Source organism: Delphinapterus leucas, chromosome 4 (assembly GCF_059928025.1).
Source record: "Delphinapterus leucas isolate spDelLeu-1000000601 "Yukka" chromosome 4, BTC_Dleu_Yukka2, whole genome shotgun sequence".
Classification (NCBI taxonomy): domain Eukaryota; kingdom Metazoa; phylum Chordata; class Mammalia; order Artiodactyla; family Monodontidae; genus Delphinapterus; species Delphinapterus leucas.
This window is the reverse complement of record NC_143132.1, coordinates 76,792,667-76,811,616: the sequence shown is the minus strand read 5'-3', so window position 1 is coordinate 76,811,616 and position 18,950 is coordinate 76,792,667. Positions and strand designations below refer to the sequence as shown.

Here is an 18,950-nt window from a genome sequence, read left to right as displayed (position 1 = left end):
ACCCAGGCCCGCCTGCCCGCCCGCCGGCCTTTCTGTCTCCTCTCTCCCTCCGTACTGGCCGGCCCGGGTCCATTTCCGGGCTCGGGGTATTTGGTATCGATCTGGGCCGGGGGCGCGGGAGCAGGTGGCTGCGGCGGGGCAGCTGGGCCGCCAGCCTGCTGCGCCGGGGCCCGTCTCCCGCCGCCTTTGTCGCCAGTCTTTGCCCGGCGGCCCGCTCTGTCCTCCGGACTCGGCGCGCGCTGCCGGCCTGACTTTGCGCCGAGTCGGGCGCTGCTGCTGCTCCTGCTGCGCTCCGGGCCGCGCTCGGTGCCGACGGCCGCCGGGCAGCGGGAGGCGAAGGGCAGCCCGGAGCCCGAGCCAACATGGCTGAAGTCACCATCGACCAATCCAAGCTGCCGGGAGTCAAGGAAGGTAGGGGCCGGGCGGTGGAGCGCGCGCCGGGGCCCCTCCGGCTCCCAGCCCGGCGTCCCTCCCGGCGGGGGCGTCGTCTCAGCGTCCCCAGCGGCGCTCGCTTGGCGCCCACCTGGTGCCGGCCCGCCCTGGCCGGGAGGGAATTGAATTCAGGCTCTGCTGTGGGACCTTGGGCAAGTCACTTTCGTTCTGAGCCTCAGTTTTCTCCTACGTAAGGAAATTGTGCGAGAGAGGTCAGCACCACCCTCATCAAGTGGTTGTGCAAAGGTTCTCGGGAAGAGAAATGCCCTTAGTGAATGCTCCAGAGCTGGGAGCTGTGTCCTAAAAATTCAGGCCCAGTCTAGCTAACTTGAAGGCTAGGAAGTGGGGAAGGGTTGACGCTCAGTTCCTTGTGGAGCCTTTGTTTTGAAACTTGACTCTTTCCCTTCTTCTGTCTACTTTTCCTAGCCCTGCGTCTGGCTGGCTGACTTTCCCACCTTCCTCCAGGTTTAAAAGTTTAGTCTGGGCACTGCCCAGCGCGGGCAGCGGATGGGAAGCTGCTATAAATGAGCATTTTCTCACAAAAAGCACTAAGCAAAGGGGAGCAGGGGACTCACTGTGACCTTGATTTTTACTGGCTCCGTATATTGAGGTCCAGAAAAATCAAGATTGATTAGTATTGGTCTGGCTTGGGTTCTAGCAAGTAGCCCACTGACTTCTTGTTCCTCGTCTTCATCCAGACCTAGTTTTTTTTTTTTTTTTTCAACTGAGATCTTGGGTGCTGGATCGCCTTAATCTTTAGTGATTTTTGGCTGTTATTTTGACCTTGGGAAGCATGGAAGTCCCAGAGTGCTATCCGGGCTTGCAGAGATTGTCTTTGTAGTGGATGTTATTTGTTTCAGCTGACTCTTGTGGTCTTAGTTGTCTTGGGAATATGGAATTGAAAATAAGAATCTTTGCTTTCTTGGAACTGCGTGTTTCATTGCCAACCTGATTTGATTCAAAGGGGCTTGTGGGTGCTCAGGCTGACCCCAGAATCCGAAGAAAGCTTGCCTACTTTATGTCCCAGAGTTCCAAACACTAGGCGATTTTATGTAGAATTTTTAATTGGGCTGGGCCTGTCCTGTTGTTCCTGAAGGATGTTAAGAGTTTAGGCCTGAGATTTTTATCAAATAGTGTTTTTCAACCTTTCAGTTCCTAACCTGGCTTTGGTGAAGATTCTGGCATTCATATGTAAATGAACTTTTCTTAACACTGTCAAGTCTGGAGCCTGAGTGATAGGAAAGGCAAATTTACACTTTGGAAGTCCAGGTCTTTGAGATTGTCCTTAACCTTTCCGGTATGAGAGAGAGAGAGAGAGAGAGAGAGAGAGAGAGAGAGAGAGAAAACAACCTTAATATGTAAAGTATTAGTCAGGTAGTGCTAAGATTTTACCCAGCTCCCTGTATGTCAGTGACCTGAAACAAACTTGAAACTCACTTTCTGTGTATGCATTTATATTACTCTTAGGTCTTCTGGTTTCTAACCGAGACATGAATGGTTTATTCTAGTATATTCTTTCTTAAGGGTTTCAACAAACACTTTCCATCTGTAAATGCAAAATTTTTCCATTGCTAAACTCCGGAGTTTAACACATTTGGATTGCTTTTATTTTGCACAACATGGTGTTTGGCAGTCGGGTTTACATGATATGGTAAAGTGGTAAGGACATTTCTGTGGCTGTTTCATTAAGTTAGAATTAAGTATTGATTTACTTTGAAGGTGGTCCGAAATTGTTGAGAAGATTATTGTCTATGTAAGCATCTGATTTTTCTAGTTCAAAGATCATCAAAGGAAGTGATACACTATACTAGGAATGTGCTAATGGTGGTGTGGTTTTTGATCTGGGAAGTATTCACATCGAATAAAGTGTATCTTTCCCTAATGTAACTCTTAATTATGGCCAGTTGCTCCCTAACGATGTTTCTGGACCCTAATTAAAGAAAATAAAGTTGGTGTCCATGATTGGGTAAAACATACACAAACATTGAGACTTTTTAATACTGAAACTCCAACTCAGTTTGAAAAGGAAGTTTAGCAATAATTCACTTAATATTCTGGCACAGATTTTTAAACTCCAGTTTTAAAAATCTGTCTCCTCTACTTCTCCTATCAATCTAAACCTTTATATACAATTACAATTTGGGATCATGGGGTAGATTCCAATAGAGATTGAGAAGAATAATGCAGTGGATGTCTGTGCTTTCCCACTGCCCTTTTCTTTAGGAGAGGATGGGGAGCCCTGGGACTTTTGTTGTGAACTTCTCAACAGAGGTCATGGGTAGCAGCTGACATCAGGGAAAGAGACTATTTGAAAACTTTTTTTTTCTAGGTTAAAATCGAATGCTTGCTTATTTAGTTTTAAGATGGCCAAAGATATTCAACATTTGGACAGACCTTTGAAAAAAATAACTACAGCAGTATTTTTACTTTGGGAAATCTCTTTTAAAATAGGAGACAAAGGGACATGTGTGAGTTCTTATGCAGTGAAAAGAATTAAGTCTAACTAAATGTCAACACACATTATTTCTGGCTTAAAACCATATTTGGAACATCTAAATACTTTTTGTAATGGAAATACTGTTGCCATTGTTTGGTAGTAATGCTTTATTTCTTCTGAAACATTTGAGGTTCTTTGCCACAAGATTGGAAATAATTATCAGCCACTTTTTATCAGTAGATGTGTAACTCAAATGCATCATGCAATTTGTGAATGCTAGACAAAGGTATTCTCAAATAGACAAAGGTTCCAACAATATTCCGAAAGTTTTTTAGTTTAGATCAGAGCTCCCCCCCCAAAAAAAAGAGCACTTTTCATTAATTAACAAGCTTAGAGTTTTGGTAAATTTTAGCTTCTTCGCTGAATCTTCTTTCTGAAACCACAATCCAGACTCCCCACTTTTTTTTGCTCTCTCCAGTCTGATTCCCATCTTTCTACTTAGTTTTAATTGCTCACCAATCACTAATCTTGCCCTTTCCCCCACCTAACAGAGGTTCCACGTTATCTTCAAGTTTTGGTCTGAGTGCTGTAGCCTGTCCATCAAAGCCATTTCTAGACCCTTTAAAGTTTATTAACTCCTTTGCAGTTTTTTAGTCATTAGCGTTTTCCCACTTTTAGCCATTGAGCACTTATGTATCAACCCTCCCATCTTCTACCAGGGCTAACCTTCTTTCTTTCCTTTCAGCAGTAAGAAATTTTATTATGTGTTATATATCCTTACTGTCCTTCAACTGGAAGTTTCCACCGTCTCCAAAGTTAGTTAACTCTGTGTGTGTGTGCAGGCACGTGTGCACCTGAATGCAGTCACGATTAGCGTCTGAAATTGGTGCACTTAGTAGGACGTTTCTTGAAATAAAGGTAGCTAGGTATTATGAGAGCAAATCCTTTTTCTTTCGTGAAAGACAAAAGTTAATACATTTTCAGAAGTATGCCTAGAAAGCACTGATTCATTTTAGGTCCAGGACACCCCAGTGGCATAATGGGGTAAATTAAGTTAATGGCATAAATCCAGAACTTTAAGGGGAAGAATACAAAATTATGTCTGGTGCAGTGAGTAAACCAAGTAGTCCCAGAGATCTAAAGCATATCACACGCACACTAGGTACCTAATGCGATGGTGATCTCTGAGAGGTGCATTATCTGGCTCCAGGGCAAACTCACTTTCTGTTTTCTGCAAAATTCCACAGCAGTTTTTTGTTGTTGTTGTTATTGTCTTTTAATGAGACCACGGCTACATCTTGAGTTAGGAGGTTTGTGTCTTGCTTTTCCTTACCCTCACCTGGCTTCAGGTCTTTCACATAGCCAGCAAAGATTCAGCAAATATTTGAATGTGTGAATGAATGAATGAGTAAATCATGAATACTAGATGCTCCCTTTTAGTTTAGGAATCCTACCTCTGGCATAATTTCATATTCCTTCTCAGAGCATAAGCTCTTTTTTTTGTATTTTATTTATTTATTTTATAAATTTATTTTTATTTATTTTTGGCTGTGTTGGGTCTTTGTTGCTGCGAGCAGGCTCTCTGTGGTTGCAGCGAGCGGGGGCTACTCTTTGTTGCTGTGCACGGGCTTCTCATTGCAGCGGCTTCTCTTGTTGTGGAGCACGGGCTCTACGCGCACGGGCTTCAGTAGTTGTGGCAGGTGGGCTTAGTTGCTCTGCGGCATGTGGGATCTTCCCGGACCAGGATTCGAACCTTTGTCCCCTGCATTAGCAGGCGGATTCTTTTTTTTTTTTGGCCGTATGCGGGCCGCTCACTGTTGTGGCCTCTCCCATTGCGCAGTCTCTGGACACGCAGGCTCAGCGGCCATGGCCCACGGGCCCAGCCCCTCGGGCCCAGCCCCTCCGTGGACCGGGGCACGAACCCATGTCCCCTGCATCGGCAGGCGGACTCCCAACCACTGCGCCACCAGGGAAGCCCTAGCAGGCGGATTCTTAACCACTGTGCCACCAGGAAAGTCCTCAGAGCATAAGCTCTTAAAGGGCAGAGATAATGCCTTTTAACCATGGGCATCATGTATCTTAGTGCCGCTATTAACTTTATAAAAACTTTTAATCTATTTTTCTAATGTTTTTTTCTTCTCTGATCTTCGCTGTGGTGGAGAGGCAGTCCTGTAGAATTCAAGGAGTTTTTGTAAAGAACCCTTGAAATTCCGTACGTGCATCCAGAATGCCTCTCACATAAGGGAAAAAAACATCTTTCAGTTTATTGCTATATGCAGGTATGCAGTACCTTCTTAAATGAATCAGTGATTTTTAAAAAATGAAATGAAATAGCTGTTAATTGTAAAATAAAGATTATCTTAATGATTTGAGAAAAGCTTTTTTTTTTTTTTTTAAACTAACAAGTACATAAAGGACAACTTCTCCCTTGTGGGAAACTGTAAAGTTAATTGCTATTTTTAAAAAAGGATCTCAGAGTAGAAAGCATTAAAAACCACTGATCTAGGCCAGCCAGATTTTCCAGATGAAAATCTGAGAGCCAGGATGGGAGAGTGAGTTGTATCAAACCGCTGAGGCTAAGTATCTAAAAATTGTCACATGGGGCCTAGACTTAGAAAAGTTCAAAACTGAGTATTCACACAGCTCAGTCTTCCCTGCTCTCTCCTTTCCCACCTTCCCCTTCCTTTCCTGTCTCCTCCCTTCCTCTCTCTTCCTTTGTTCCCTCTCACTCTTCTTCTCTTTCTTTTAAATTATTCTGTAGATGCATAAGAATCATTCCTCATGTATTCCGTTAATACTGTCATTTAAAACAGTGGAATAAAAATAATGAATGACAAAACAATTCCAGAGATTTTTCTCAACTTATTTTAGGGATAATGTTTGATATGAATGTTAATGAGTTAACATAGGTTTCATTTTATTTTTTAATTAAAAGCTTTTTTTTTTTAGGTTTTTATTTCGATTCAGCAAATGAATTACTGGGTGAACTACAGGAGGTCACACTCCTACCTCAGTGTTTTTTTTTTTTCCTACCTAGAAAATGCATTTCTTCTCTGGTACACTCAGCTGAAGGGGCTAATGTTTAGAGGCTTGGACATTTTAAGAAGTTTAAACATATTAGGGAAATAAAGAAAGCCATAGGCTATGTTTTTTTCTCTAATTCTTTTCAGGAACATAGGAGTTTTGATTGAGATAAATGAATTTTTGCCTCAGTAACAAAAAGCAGTGTGATACCATAAAACTTAAGTAAACTCTGCTTGAAATCCCAGTTTTCTAAGTACAGGAGTGTATTTTAAAATTAACTACCCTGACCTATAAGGGGAAAAAAATAAACCTTATCACAGCTACATTTGCAGTTTCAGATGTAGCCACTGGAAGGGCTGTTGGATTAATGTTTTTAACTGATGACCTATTTAAAAGTGTCCTGTGCTTCAAACCTGTAAAATTAGGATACCCTAGATCCTAAATAAGACCTACAAAGGATCATTGGTCTTATATACCTTGGGGATTATTTAGACTATTTATTCCCAGATGTTTGAATTTAGAAACCAGTACAAAAGAGTTCCTAGATACTACATTTAAAAGGACACAACAAACATGCACACTCAAAAGAAATATCTTTTTGGTCATTATTATCATTAAAACACATAAACACACACACATTAAGATACGTAGGTCTTCATATAATAGTTGGTAACCATACACTGACATAAAAGCATTGAAAACTTTCTGATAAACCAGAACCAATCTAAAACCAGTCTTGCTTGTTGTATATCAGTGTTTTTTTCTTTTTAGTCAAATTCATTGATGTATAATTCACGTACAGTAAAAACGCATCCTTCTTAGTATGCAGTTCTGAGTTTTGACAAATGTATAGTCTTGTACCCACCACAGCAATCAAGATACAGAACAGTTACATAACCCCCAGACTGCTCCACCCTTTTCCCCGCCTCCACCAACTGCTGATGTGTTTGCTTTCCCTATAGTTTTGCCTTTACAAAAATGTCATATACATGGGATCATCCAATAAGTTGCTTTTTGAGTTTGGCTTCTTTCGCTTACCATAATACATCTGATATCATGTGTGCATCAGTAATTTTGTTCTTTTTTATTGCTGAGTTCCAGTGTACGGCTGTACCACCATTTGCTTATCCATTCACTGGTTGACGAACATTGGGGTGTTTTCACTTTTGGTGGTTATAAATAGTCTCTGTAAACATTTGTATACAGGTTTTTTTTGGGGTGAACATGTTTTCATTTCCCTTGGGTAAGCACCTAGGGTAGTATTACTGGGCCATATGGTGAATGTATGTTTAGCTTTATAAGGAACTGCCAAACTTTTTCAAAGTGGCCTGTACCGTTTTGCATTCCCACAAGCAACGTATGTGAGCTCCAATTGCTCTGCATCCTTGTCTGCACTTTACATTGTCAAGATATATTTTTTTAAATTTTTAACTATTTTTTTAAGGGTTTAAATTCTGGTGTTGTTTCGTAGCTGTGTGATCTAAATTTTAACAGTGTAATATCATCTTATGTGGCTTTAATTTGCATTTCTCTAATGACTAATGATTGGAGCCTCTTTTCTTGTGCTTATTTCCTATTCTCATATCGTTTGTTGAAGGAGTGTGTGTTCTAAGCTTTGCCTTTAAAAAAAAATCAGACTGTTTTCTTTTTATTGAGTTTTGAGGGTTCTTTACATATTCTGAATTCAAGTCTTTTATCAGATAGATATTTTGAAAATGTTGGTGGTCTTTAAACCTTGGTGCAACATTAGGATGATGTGGGGAGCTTTGCTATAAACATATTCCTGCCCAACTTGATATCAGCTGAATCTCTTGGAGATGGTCCCAGGAATCTGTAGTTTTTTATATCTAGATTATATTCTTGGACTTAGAATAGACATTTGGAACATATGACTAAGAATACTGTGGCCACCCTAATGCAGGGATTGATCCTACCCTACTCTGATTTTTTTAAGCTTTTGCATTGGCAACTCATTTCTTTATCAGGGTTAAAGAATGGGCAGCATTTTTTTTTTTTCCTTTTAGTAATTGAAATTAGTTCCTCTAAGATAGGGGTTTGCAAACTATGGCCTATGGGCCACTGCTTGTTTTTATACAAGTGAGCTGAAGACAGTCTTTACATTTTTTAATGATTAAAAAAAAGAGGAAGAAGAATGTTTTGTGACAGGTAAAAATTATATGGAATTCAAATTTCAATGCCTAAAGTTTTATTGGAACATAACTTTGCTCATTTGTTTACATATTGTCTGTGGCTGCCTTCACGCTGCAAATGATGAGATGAGTGTCATTATAACAGAGACTATGATCAGCAAAGCTTAAATTCTTTACTATCTGGTACTTTGTAGAAAACAATAATTTCTTTGGGACCATTTCAGTGAAACCGTTTAAAAAACTTCCCTATTTAATCTTTTTTGCTATTTCAGTTATCACTACGAACATTTATCAAAACTTTTCTTTAATTATAGTGGTGCCCTGTTGGGGACTATTATTGGCTGAACTCGTGTAGCATGTTTTATTTTTGTAGTGACTTTTAAAAATACAGGCTTACATCCTGATTTTTATTTTACTTTTTTTTAAGAAGAAAATGTGCTCTCCATATAAATTTCTAGGGACTTCACAATTGATTATCAAGGTAGAAATCTTATGTAAAGTGAGAATAATCCATATGCCAACTCTGAGTAAGGATCTGTGGGGCTTTCATGAGTGAAGTGAATGAGTAAACAAGTTCAACTTCTAAAAAGTTTGCTTATGATTCTTAGCTTGTTACTTGTTACTGGCTGTCTTCAAAACATGTTACGAACACTTGCATGAATGAAGTGCCACTTTGTCTTCTTGGAAACTTGTATCAGAAGTACCTAGGTTGATTTACCACTAAACTTTGAAGGCCTAGTGTGTGATGGGCATTTCTAGTCCTGATACAGCTTCTCAATGACCAAACACCAGGGGAGTCCCCACTGGACTTTTTTGGCTTTTATTTTTCTAATGAGTCATAAAGACTGAGTCACTTTCCATTAGCATTACTCCAGGACTTTTAACTGCATATAGTAAAAGCACGAATGACTTACAAGGATATCTTTCCCTCTTCATTGCCTCCCCATCAACAAATTTTTTTGCCTATTGACTATATAGAGGAGTCCATGATTCACTTTAGGTATTAAATTCACTAACTTTTGAGTAGCACTTCCCACCAAATACTTTAAAATATTAGCTTTGTCTTTCATATTATGAAATTCAGCAAAATACAGAATGTCAGGGTTGGCAAATACTTTCAAAACGTTTTTAATGTCTAGATGGGAAACCAGAAGTAGAGGAAGAGAAACAAGGGACTTGATTAAGATTCATATCCTGTCATCTGCACGTTGAGATTGGCCTGACATCTGCCAGCAGCTATTTTGGAAAGGACTATGCACTCTCAGTGTCTGCATTTACAGATCACTTTCTGGCTTTGCTTACAAACGGTTCCTTATCCTGTCAGTGATTGCTGGACTCTAACTTGCCATGTCTGCTTCTGTTGTTTTCCCAGTTTTCCATGGTCAGACCTCATTATTTTAAATTGGGCTTTAGTGTACCCATGAAGCATTTCTTCTTTTCTTTTCCCCTTGTAAGTTACCCCATTAAAACTCCACAGAGCTAATGTTTGAAAGATCATTTTGGCTATGTGTGTATATTGGAAGGGACAAGCTGAAGGTTTAGAAAATGGCTGGGGAGCTATTATTGATAGACTCCAGTTTACTGTGCTTTTAACATCCCTGAATTCCAGGAACGTGGTTGCAGTGGCACTCAGGCTCCCCCAAAATAGGATAATCACTGAGGCTTAAAGGCAGTGCTGCCAAATAATTTATAGGCCAAACCCAGACATTTTGTGAGTAAAAAAGGTGATTCTAATAATTTTACCAGAATAGGTGTATGCTGGTGACCACACAACTGCAAGACACATTGCTGAAATACCACAGGCAGCTGGATATGATGAGTAAGCAAGGTCCTTGTTAAAAAACCCTTTCTAGATATGAAATGTAAAGTTTTTGTTGACACTTAAAACCTGAAGGGTACCTGTTTCCCATATACTATCTTGAGGTTCTTAATGTGTTTTCTATTTCATAATTGATTACTAAGTGAAATCTGCTCAATTGGAGGTAGTAGGAATAATTAAGTTTTCATTTAGCTCTTCATATGTGGGTTTCCGAAAATTCTACTTTTTTTTTACGCGGGCCTCTCACTGTTGTGGCCTCTCCCGTTGTGGAGCACAGGCTCCGGATGCGCAGGCTCAGCGGCCATGGCCCATAGGCCCAGCCGCTCCACGGCATGTAGGATCTTCCCGGACCAGGGCACGAACCTGCGTCCCCTGCATCGGCAGGCAGACTCTGAACCACTGCGCCACCAGGGAAGCCCCTAAAATTCTACTGTTAATTAGTTAGTTTTCTTTTTGTTTCCTGTTTATTGGTTCTCCCCATTTATTCCCTCTGAATGTGGAGAATGGGTGTTGAAAAGATTTGTGTAATTGAAGGGAGGTAAGAAATGCACACATTTCTGATTCCTACTTACTTGGCAGTATGTAATATAAGTATCATTTTCTTCATCTTAAATAGAGTAGGAGGCTACCATTTTACTCTGTGCATTTCTGCTGTGTATCTTTTAAGTAATTGAGCTCCTCCTAGAATTATTTTGCAGTATTTGCTCTTGTTTACTGATACATTAAATAATTTGTCCAGATTGAAAGGAAGCTTGTATAAAATTTAACTTAAGCAGACTGACTTCTTTGGAAAGGGGAAGTACTTTGAACCTAGACTTGTTAAGCCTTGGTTTCACATCTCATCTTTCCTACTTATTTGATGTAAGGACTCAGAGAAAACACTCAGTATCTCTAAGCTTCACTTTCCTTATCTGTTTATTGGAGATAATATTTACTGTGTCTAATATATGGACTTTCCATGAGAGTTAATTGAAGAAATGGATATGAAAGTATTTTGCAAAATGCAGTGTTATACATTCAGTCTCAGTGATATTACTGTTCAAGTTACCCTAAAATACTCCAACTTTTCCTTTTTCCAGACCATTGTTATTTGAGCCCTAATCCTCTGCATGGTATTTCCTTCTATACTATCTAAATATAGCATATTTCTATCCTCTCACTACCTCCCCAGGCCCAGCTCAAATGCTGATTCTCAGTTAAGTCTACCCTGTTTCTTTCCTGTGTATCTTTTTAACTTACTTCCTTAAGCAACATGTCTCATCCTCTGTATTGGTCTGAAAGCTCTCCATCAAGACAAGACTGGTAGCTGACTCATCTCAGTACTACTTGGGGATCCTTACCCATAGGAGATACTCCAGAAAACTTGTCAGAGTATCTGACAGCTTATGTTCAGTGGGCAGACTGACCTGAGCTAACTGAACTAACGACACTAGAATAAGGGCTATGATCATTTGCATGAATTCACTGGGATAGGAATAGAGGATTAGAAGCAATCACTTTTACTTTTTGTTGCATGAAATTTCCCCATCTCTCACATGTCTGTAGGGGACTGATTGGTGTTAAGGTTAACTCAAGGCCAAAACACATAGTAGGCTCCTTTGGAAGCAATGATCTTACCTGTTTATGGATTGATTTTAGTTAAGTAAGACCCTGTTCAAGTGTGTACATTTTCCAGGATTGTGATATGGTATCATTTTGTTGCTGTCACTAAAGGATCCAATTAGTTTCTTAGATGGTATTGGATTCTATTCAGACTTTTTATGTTTACTGTTTTCTCCTTTAGATTTATTTTTAGGTAAAGGGGTCAAAGTTCTTATAAAGTTTTAACTAAACAGGTCATATGTAACATGTATTTTTTAAGTTCTTAGTTATAGAGTTCCTGATTGTGAAGAATCTGAATATTTTGAGTTGGAAACTAAAAAGATGAATGTACAGATTATAAACCTGGTATGGTTTATGATCAAGAGAGGGTGGGAAAGCGTGAGCAAAAGAGCTCAGGAATTTTTGTTTTGGGGGTGGATACGTTTAATTCATACTTATTTTAGGATGGTTTTCTAATTTAGGGCATACTGCGTAGTCTCTTTCAGCTTCATGTGGTGTATTAGAAGTTAACACTGTTTTAAAAACATGCAGTGCTACAAAAACCAATTTATACTTCTAAGTAGATATTATAGCAGTTTTTAAAAATCATCAAAATGACTTTGAATTCTTAAAAAACAAGTGAGACAAGTGAATCAATCCTCTAGAGCAGAAAGGTGTTTGGACAGCTTGTCTTCCTGTTCACAGATGCAGGCTGCCCCTGATTTTCTTTCACTTCCTCTTCAGGGGAATTACATGACAACCAAATATACTATAGGATAACCAAATATACCATACTGAAGCCAGTTTCAGTAACGATACATAGAGAAATCCAAGGCATTTAGAACACATTCTAGTTGAACTTAAATTTGGTGATCTTCAAGAAGACTTCTGAATATTGAGGGTGTTCGCTTTCCCAGGCTGTACTCTGTTCATCGGGCCCCAGGTTAACCTTTTAGTAAATAGTACAGTCCACAATTGCGTTCATTGGACAGTGAATGAATGATAACATGGTCTCATTTTACCATGATACTGAAGGCTCTGTGAGAACTGCTAGTTGAGACAGGATAAATCTACCTTTTTATAAGTCACTAGATTGAACAAAATGGTTATTTTAAGACTTATTGGTGGTTAAGGCTACTATACATAAAATATGATGGATAAAAGCGGATGTTTGCCATTTTGTATGGTAGAAATGGTAAAACCAACAACAGCAATGAAGAAAGCAATATTTGGTACAGGAGAAAGTTAGCATAACAGTCATCCTGTATGGATAGTCTTTTATATAGGCTGTGGTTATGACATTTTAGATGATGTGCTTGTATCCAAGAGACAAATATATATTACTTATACTGAATCAACTAAATTTCATACTACCCTATATCTAAGTGGGAGGAGTTCTTAAAAATAATTTGGACTGTTTCCTTATAGGTCAGGACACTGAAGTTCTGATTTGGAAAGTGACTTGTCAAAGGTCACTTGGTGAGCTGCTCACAGAGGCAGAACTAAAATTCTGACCGGTATCTGGAATGAAGAACTGGGCTGTTTTTACTCAACCTGTTTGTTCGTTATATGCTACAATAAGGCCATTATATTTCTATAAATTGGGAAAGAGATATCTATATTTCTTATAGTAAGATACCAAAATGCCATGTGGATTTGGCAGAAAGCTTTTACTAGCGTATTCAAGGAACAGAAATTAGGAAAATTCATCTGGTTTTAGGCATGCTGTATTTTAAATTTACATGTTAATATTTTGTTTAGATTTTGATGGCTGCGCTTCTTCTCAACAGTCTACCATCCTACCATTCTTAATGGTGATACTTTGATGATTCTTCTATTTTAGTAAACTATAATTACATGACTTTCACATAGAATTCTACTTTGCTTTCTAATCCTGGACATTTAACTGAAAAAAGTTTGGAGTGGTGGAGCTTATTAAACATTCTAGACACATTGATTTCCTTTTAACCCAGGCCCACAATGCATACATATAGGAAACATGTTCTCCCTCATGGGAAAACATATGAAGTTAGAAAGAGCTATTGAAATGTAGTCAACTGTTGATTATATTGTAATTCCTTGCCAGGAAACATTTCCATACATTCATAAGAGGAAGTAGTGATTGCTTATTCCATTATAGATTCTATACTACAGAAGTGATATATCTGTGTTAATCAGGGACTTAGTGGGACCTGACTAAAAGAAGTACTTAATAGAAAATAATTATAAGAATTCATTAACTCTGATGATGCCAGTAATAATTGGAAGTTCCGTTTATTGAACTTCCTTTTACTGAGTGACAGATGTTTTCTTAGGCCCTTCACTTACCTAATTTAGTCCTCACAACATTTATCCTCATTTTGCAGCTGAGGAACTTGAAGCTCAAAGAGATCAAATAACTTGCCTAAGATCTTTTAGCCAATAAGAAAGCAATTTTGAATCCTGATCTGTGTAGCTCCAAAGTTGTTTTTTCTTCTCTTTAAATACTCTTTAAACATTAGGCAAAGTCCAAATCAGAACCATCATGCCATTTTATGTACTCTGTTCACTTTTGTATAGTTGAAGAAATCTCAGCTTCTTTCTTATTGGAGTTTATTACTAAACTTCAGTTTTTGCTTCTCTCTTCCCACAGCACTGAGTGTCCAACCTTCTTTGGTAATAGAGAACCATCAAAAGTTCACATCTAACTTAAATACCACTAAGGTGAATACAGGTTTCCTTCTCAAAAAGAAAAGAAATAAAGTAAAATATCCCCTCTGATGAACTACATGGAGAACCAAAGTGGTTGACAGAATCCCTTCTTAAAATCTATGCACAACTCCTTGTTACCTGCTTAGGAAGTTTCTGGGTGTACTTTGGAACACAGGCTTGTTTTTTCCAGTTTGCTGTTGGGTCATTACCTTCTTCTGTATAGAGTATTTCTAGGAGACAAAATCTGCATTTAATGTAAGCCTGCTTGTAAGAGAAATCTCCTGGTCTTCTGGGGAGGCATTCCCCTAGTAAGTGTAAAAACTGAGTTGATCTTAGGAATGTACCCATGGTCTCAAGATACCTTTTAGAAAAACACAATCTAGTCAGTAAACATGACCAATTATTGAGCATACGGCAGCATATCAGAGTAGAATTCCAGAAATCTCAAGACTTGCCCATTTATTTTATGTGCATACTTTCAGATTTACATTATCCAAGATTACTGGTAAATGAGTGTAGAGTTCTGACAAATGGTTACCACAGTGGAACTGTGAGTGTTGCAATTTGTTTTATGGGAACAAGATTGTAAGAGAATATTTTTCCCATACCTGCTTATCCCATGAGCAATATTTTAAGTTTGTTTTTTTTTTAATTTTGAGTATTACTGTACTCTCAATCTTTTGAAATCGAAATGAGTTTACTAATCCTAATAAGAAAGAAAGTGCTAGCTAAAGTATCTACTTGCAGAAGAGAAGTTGAAAGTTCAAAGATAAATAGAACTTGCAGTAGCTAGTACTTAAGGAAACTTGTCATATGAAGCCAATAAACCAAAATGGTTTTTCTTCCCTTGGTGTAAACTTGTACTTAAGTTGGCTTGATGTGATCTTTTGGGTTTTAATGGGCATGACTGGGTTTATCCTACCGAGGTTTAAGGAGATGGGTGGCTTTTCTTTCTCGGCTAAGGCAAACAGAGAAACCAAACCATTTGAGGGCTGCCAAACCATTTGTGGGCTTAAGTGCCAGGAAAAGTGCCATTCAAATAGAGGGACAGAAGGTCGGAGTTTCTCTAGGGATACATGGGGTGAAAATAAAAGAAAGAAATTTTTACTACCAGGATATTCATAGTGGAAAATTGCTTTGAAAAAAATTGCCTGCTACTGCTTGTCTAAGGGTTTTTACCCTTTTGAGGACCCCTGTGGTTATCAGTGGTCTGTTGTTTTCTACATAGAAGGTTTATCTCCATCAGAATAATTTGTGAGTACTTTTTTTAAAGAAGAAAATTTCCTGCAGTGCTTAAGTACTTACAGTTGTTATTATTACTCTCATATTACAGGGGAGCAAATGTAAGTGATATTAATTTGTTCAAGATTATTCATCTAGTGAGTGTTAGAGCCAGGATTAGAATCTAGGTAAGCGTACCCTTGGTTATACCGTAGTACCTCTGTATGCAGTAAGTATTCACTGAGTATCTCATTACCAATGCTCTGTGCAGTGTACTACAGAATTCTAACACTGTTTAAGAGTTTCATTTTTTCCTAAGTGTAATTTTGATAGTCATCTTTCTATGTTTAATTATGAAATTTTATAAATCTATTTAGAAATCAACTGAATCACTTTAAACCAGGAGTGCTTCCTTTTTAATCATTTTTATGATAGTAAGAGTAATTACGTATTTAGCTGCTGTGTAAATTCATATATTCCTGAATTGTTCTGAAGTGGAACACCCATGTAAAATGTAATTGTTCTTTAAGGAAGGCACCAAAGACAGTACTTTTAGGAGAAGGCTCCTCTGATTATGATCAGTTTAATTTTACATGCCAATTGAAATTCACAAATGCATAATTTGCTAATGAGAATCCACAGTTCTTTGGTAAATGATCTGTAAAGTATTAGAGATCTGATAGGTTATTCAGTAGTAGTTGTACTTCACAGAATCGAATTCCCTTAACTATATTGAATTAACAGCTCACTTTCCTTTCCAAGAGGATGCTTGTTCACTTTGTTTCTGTGACTGTATCTGCACAGTGGTTACTTGATAGATGTACAACAACTCTTATTCTTTTCAACTGGCTGAGGTTAGCAAAACTACCATCACCTTAAGGCTGAGAAAAAAGAAGCATAGGAGAAAAAATGTACTCTGAAGTTAAATCAGTAGCTACTACAAGGCTAAAAATATATTGGTTGTCCATACTGGCAAAGCGAGTTATATCTGTTGGTTAAAATATAAATATGCATTCTCTCTCTCTCACACACACACATGATTAAAATGGTTTTAAATGCTGCTGAGTGGTCCGGTTGTCTAAATTGACACTGCCCTTTCTGTCATACTGTGATTATTGTTTAGGGCAGTGTTGTCCAACAGAACTTTTGTGAAGGTGGAAATACTCTGTATCCCTCACTGTCCATAATGGTAAGCACCAGCCTCATAAGGCTATTTAGCACTGAAAATGTTTTTAGTGAGACTGAGGAACTGAATTTTTATAATTTAATTTTGGTTAATTTAAAGGAATAGCTATGTGTGACTAGTGGCTACCATATATAGTGTGAAAAAAATTTTTGTGACCCTAGTGGATAGAATAATGATGGATGGATAGAACATACAGATTTGGTTCAGTTTAGGGCAGTCTTTTCTAATATGTGTTCCATCCAACATTGGACCATGTGAATGCACCTCACTTGGGGTTTTGGAAAGTTGTAATTTTCCTTGGGTAACTTTTTTCTTCTGTTACTGCCAACACAAAAAGGTTTGGCTTCAAAGCACCAGTCCATAAAGTTGATGCCTGTAGCCCAGGAAGCTTGTGAGGTGGTTTGTGTTTGTGGGTATTTTTAATCATTTATGAAAACATGAGTCAGATATTTCCTAATGGAAAGTCTTATCTCTATCCAGCAGTTCTACCAGGATGAGTAAAAACTGCTGTTTCCACCCTGCTACCTTCCTTCCCTTTTTCAGTATTCCTCTCACCCTCAGTCTTTTACCCTGTCTGATGGAAATTTCTGACTCAGCCATTTTCACTTTTCCAATAAGTTACCCAGTTACTCTGTGGTCTCTGATAATGATGCAGATGGTCTGTCATATTAAAGTAGTACTTCTGATTTGAGGACTTATATTATCTCAGCATTTTCAAAACCCACTTGCCTGCAATCTAGTGTGTCTGTGGTTAGCTATAATATATCTCCTTGCCAAACAAGTGGTTTGGGTTACTGGGGCTTTCATTTAACTTTGAATTGGGGGGATTAGGGGAAAACAAAAGCTCAGGAACCTATTTTGATAAATTGCATCAGAGTTAAATGTTGGGATTAAATCAGTTGTTTTGCTTTTTAAAATGTCTCCTTACTGAGCTCAGTCTTGTTCTTTTGTTGAAGGTGTGTGCATATGTTTGTGTGTATGTAGACACGTGTTTAAAACTCATGCTTGAACTATTGAGTAGTACATTATATAACTCAGTGTTTTCTACTTAAGTTCCAACATGGTGGCTGAACTTGCTTTTGTGTTTGGTACTAGTTAAACATTTCTCTCCAGTCAGGAACTGGTGTTATTTCTCCTTTACAATAATGAGAACTGAACAGCTTTTCATATTTCCCTGATTGCTTTGGTTCTCAGGAAGATCAGATGCAAATTTGGGGTCTTACGTAGACTTTGTTTTTGTTAGCATACATTTTTCCTTAAAAAAAAAACAAAACTTATTCTCTAACCTTAAGGAAACAGTATAATTAAATTGAATCCATAACATTGCTACTGCAGCTTATTTTTTTCTGTAGTAAATATTTGCTGCTTCACTGTTTAGATGCTTAAATTAGATTAAAAACATGCATTTTTTTAATTATAAAATGTTATGCAAGGGATTATAAATAATAAGATTCCATTTCATGGTAGATAAATTGGAAAATATAGAAATGTTTTAGAAGGAAAATAAGCTACATTATAGTCCCACAGTACCTGATCAATGTTAAGATTTTGATGTTTATCTTTTCTAGTATTTTCTAAATAAAATTTAACTTGAAAAATCAAATATTTCAGCTATAGTCAGTGTACACTATAGAAAGGCTCAGAAATCAGCCCTGGGCTCTGCCCATATCATGGCGAGTACCTTCAGGACTTCACCTGTGCATATAGCCCATATAATATGCCATGTGGATGGTCATCTATCGTGTGTATAAAACAACAGACTGAAGAGTGCCAGTGGTTTGTACAAAACACCCACATACACTGTAGGGAATGTGAGTGCACTCTGAGGCTGGAACTAGGACCAGGGATGATATCTCTAGATTGGCAGGTTTTGTCCTTCCACAGACCATTTTATAGTTACCCGAAAGGGAACTGTGTTGAAAGGAAGTGGGCTTCCTGTGGTTATATATTTATGAGGAGTCCAGATGATTATTTGGACAGGATAAAGCTGGACTTAACAACTACTCAGACCCTTTCTGATAGTCAATTTCTATAATTTTAAGAAAGTGATGAATCAGCACCTTTTTATGAACAGTGACTGAAATTTAGAAATATTTGAGGAAACTTGGGAACCCAACCTGTCATCCAGGGCCTTTATTATTTTCAGAGGTATTTTGGATTAAAGCCTCTTGATGCTCTAAGACATTTTAGACTTCTAACCAAGGTGGTGACTTTAGAAGATCAGGTATTTGGTAGAACTTTGCAGAAAATCCTGGGTTATACTGTTCTGGTCTTTGTGGAGCTTTTTATGAAAAGGGGAGCTTTCTATCATTTTGTAATGTTGATGGAAGGATAATTAACCCTGAAAATGTCTTTCTGTTACTAGATTTCTCAGGACTTTTCTCTCCTCCTACTTTTTTTTTTTGGTTC

General features: G+C 38.2%; 1 protein-coding gene across 1 annotated transcript in view; it reads left to right on the top strand.

Moving 5' to 3' along the window:
* The first annotated feature begins 236 nt into the window (after positions 1-236).
* The window catches only part of CCDC50 (coiled-coil domain containing 50), a 65,929-nt gene continuing 47,215 nt past the window's right edge, over positions 237-18,950 (top strand). Inside the window, exon 1 of the mRNA XM_022569547.3 lies at positions 237-411. Coding sequence (XP_022425255.1) covers positions 363-411 — 49 coding nt within the window. The 5' untranslated portion in view covers positions 237-362. The remainder of the gene's footprint in view (positions 412-18,950) is intronic.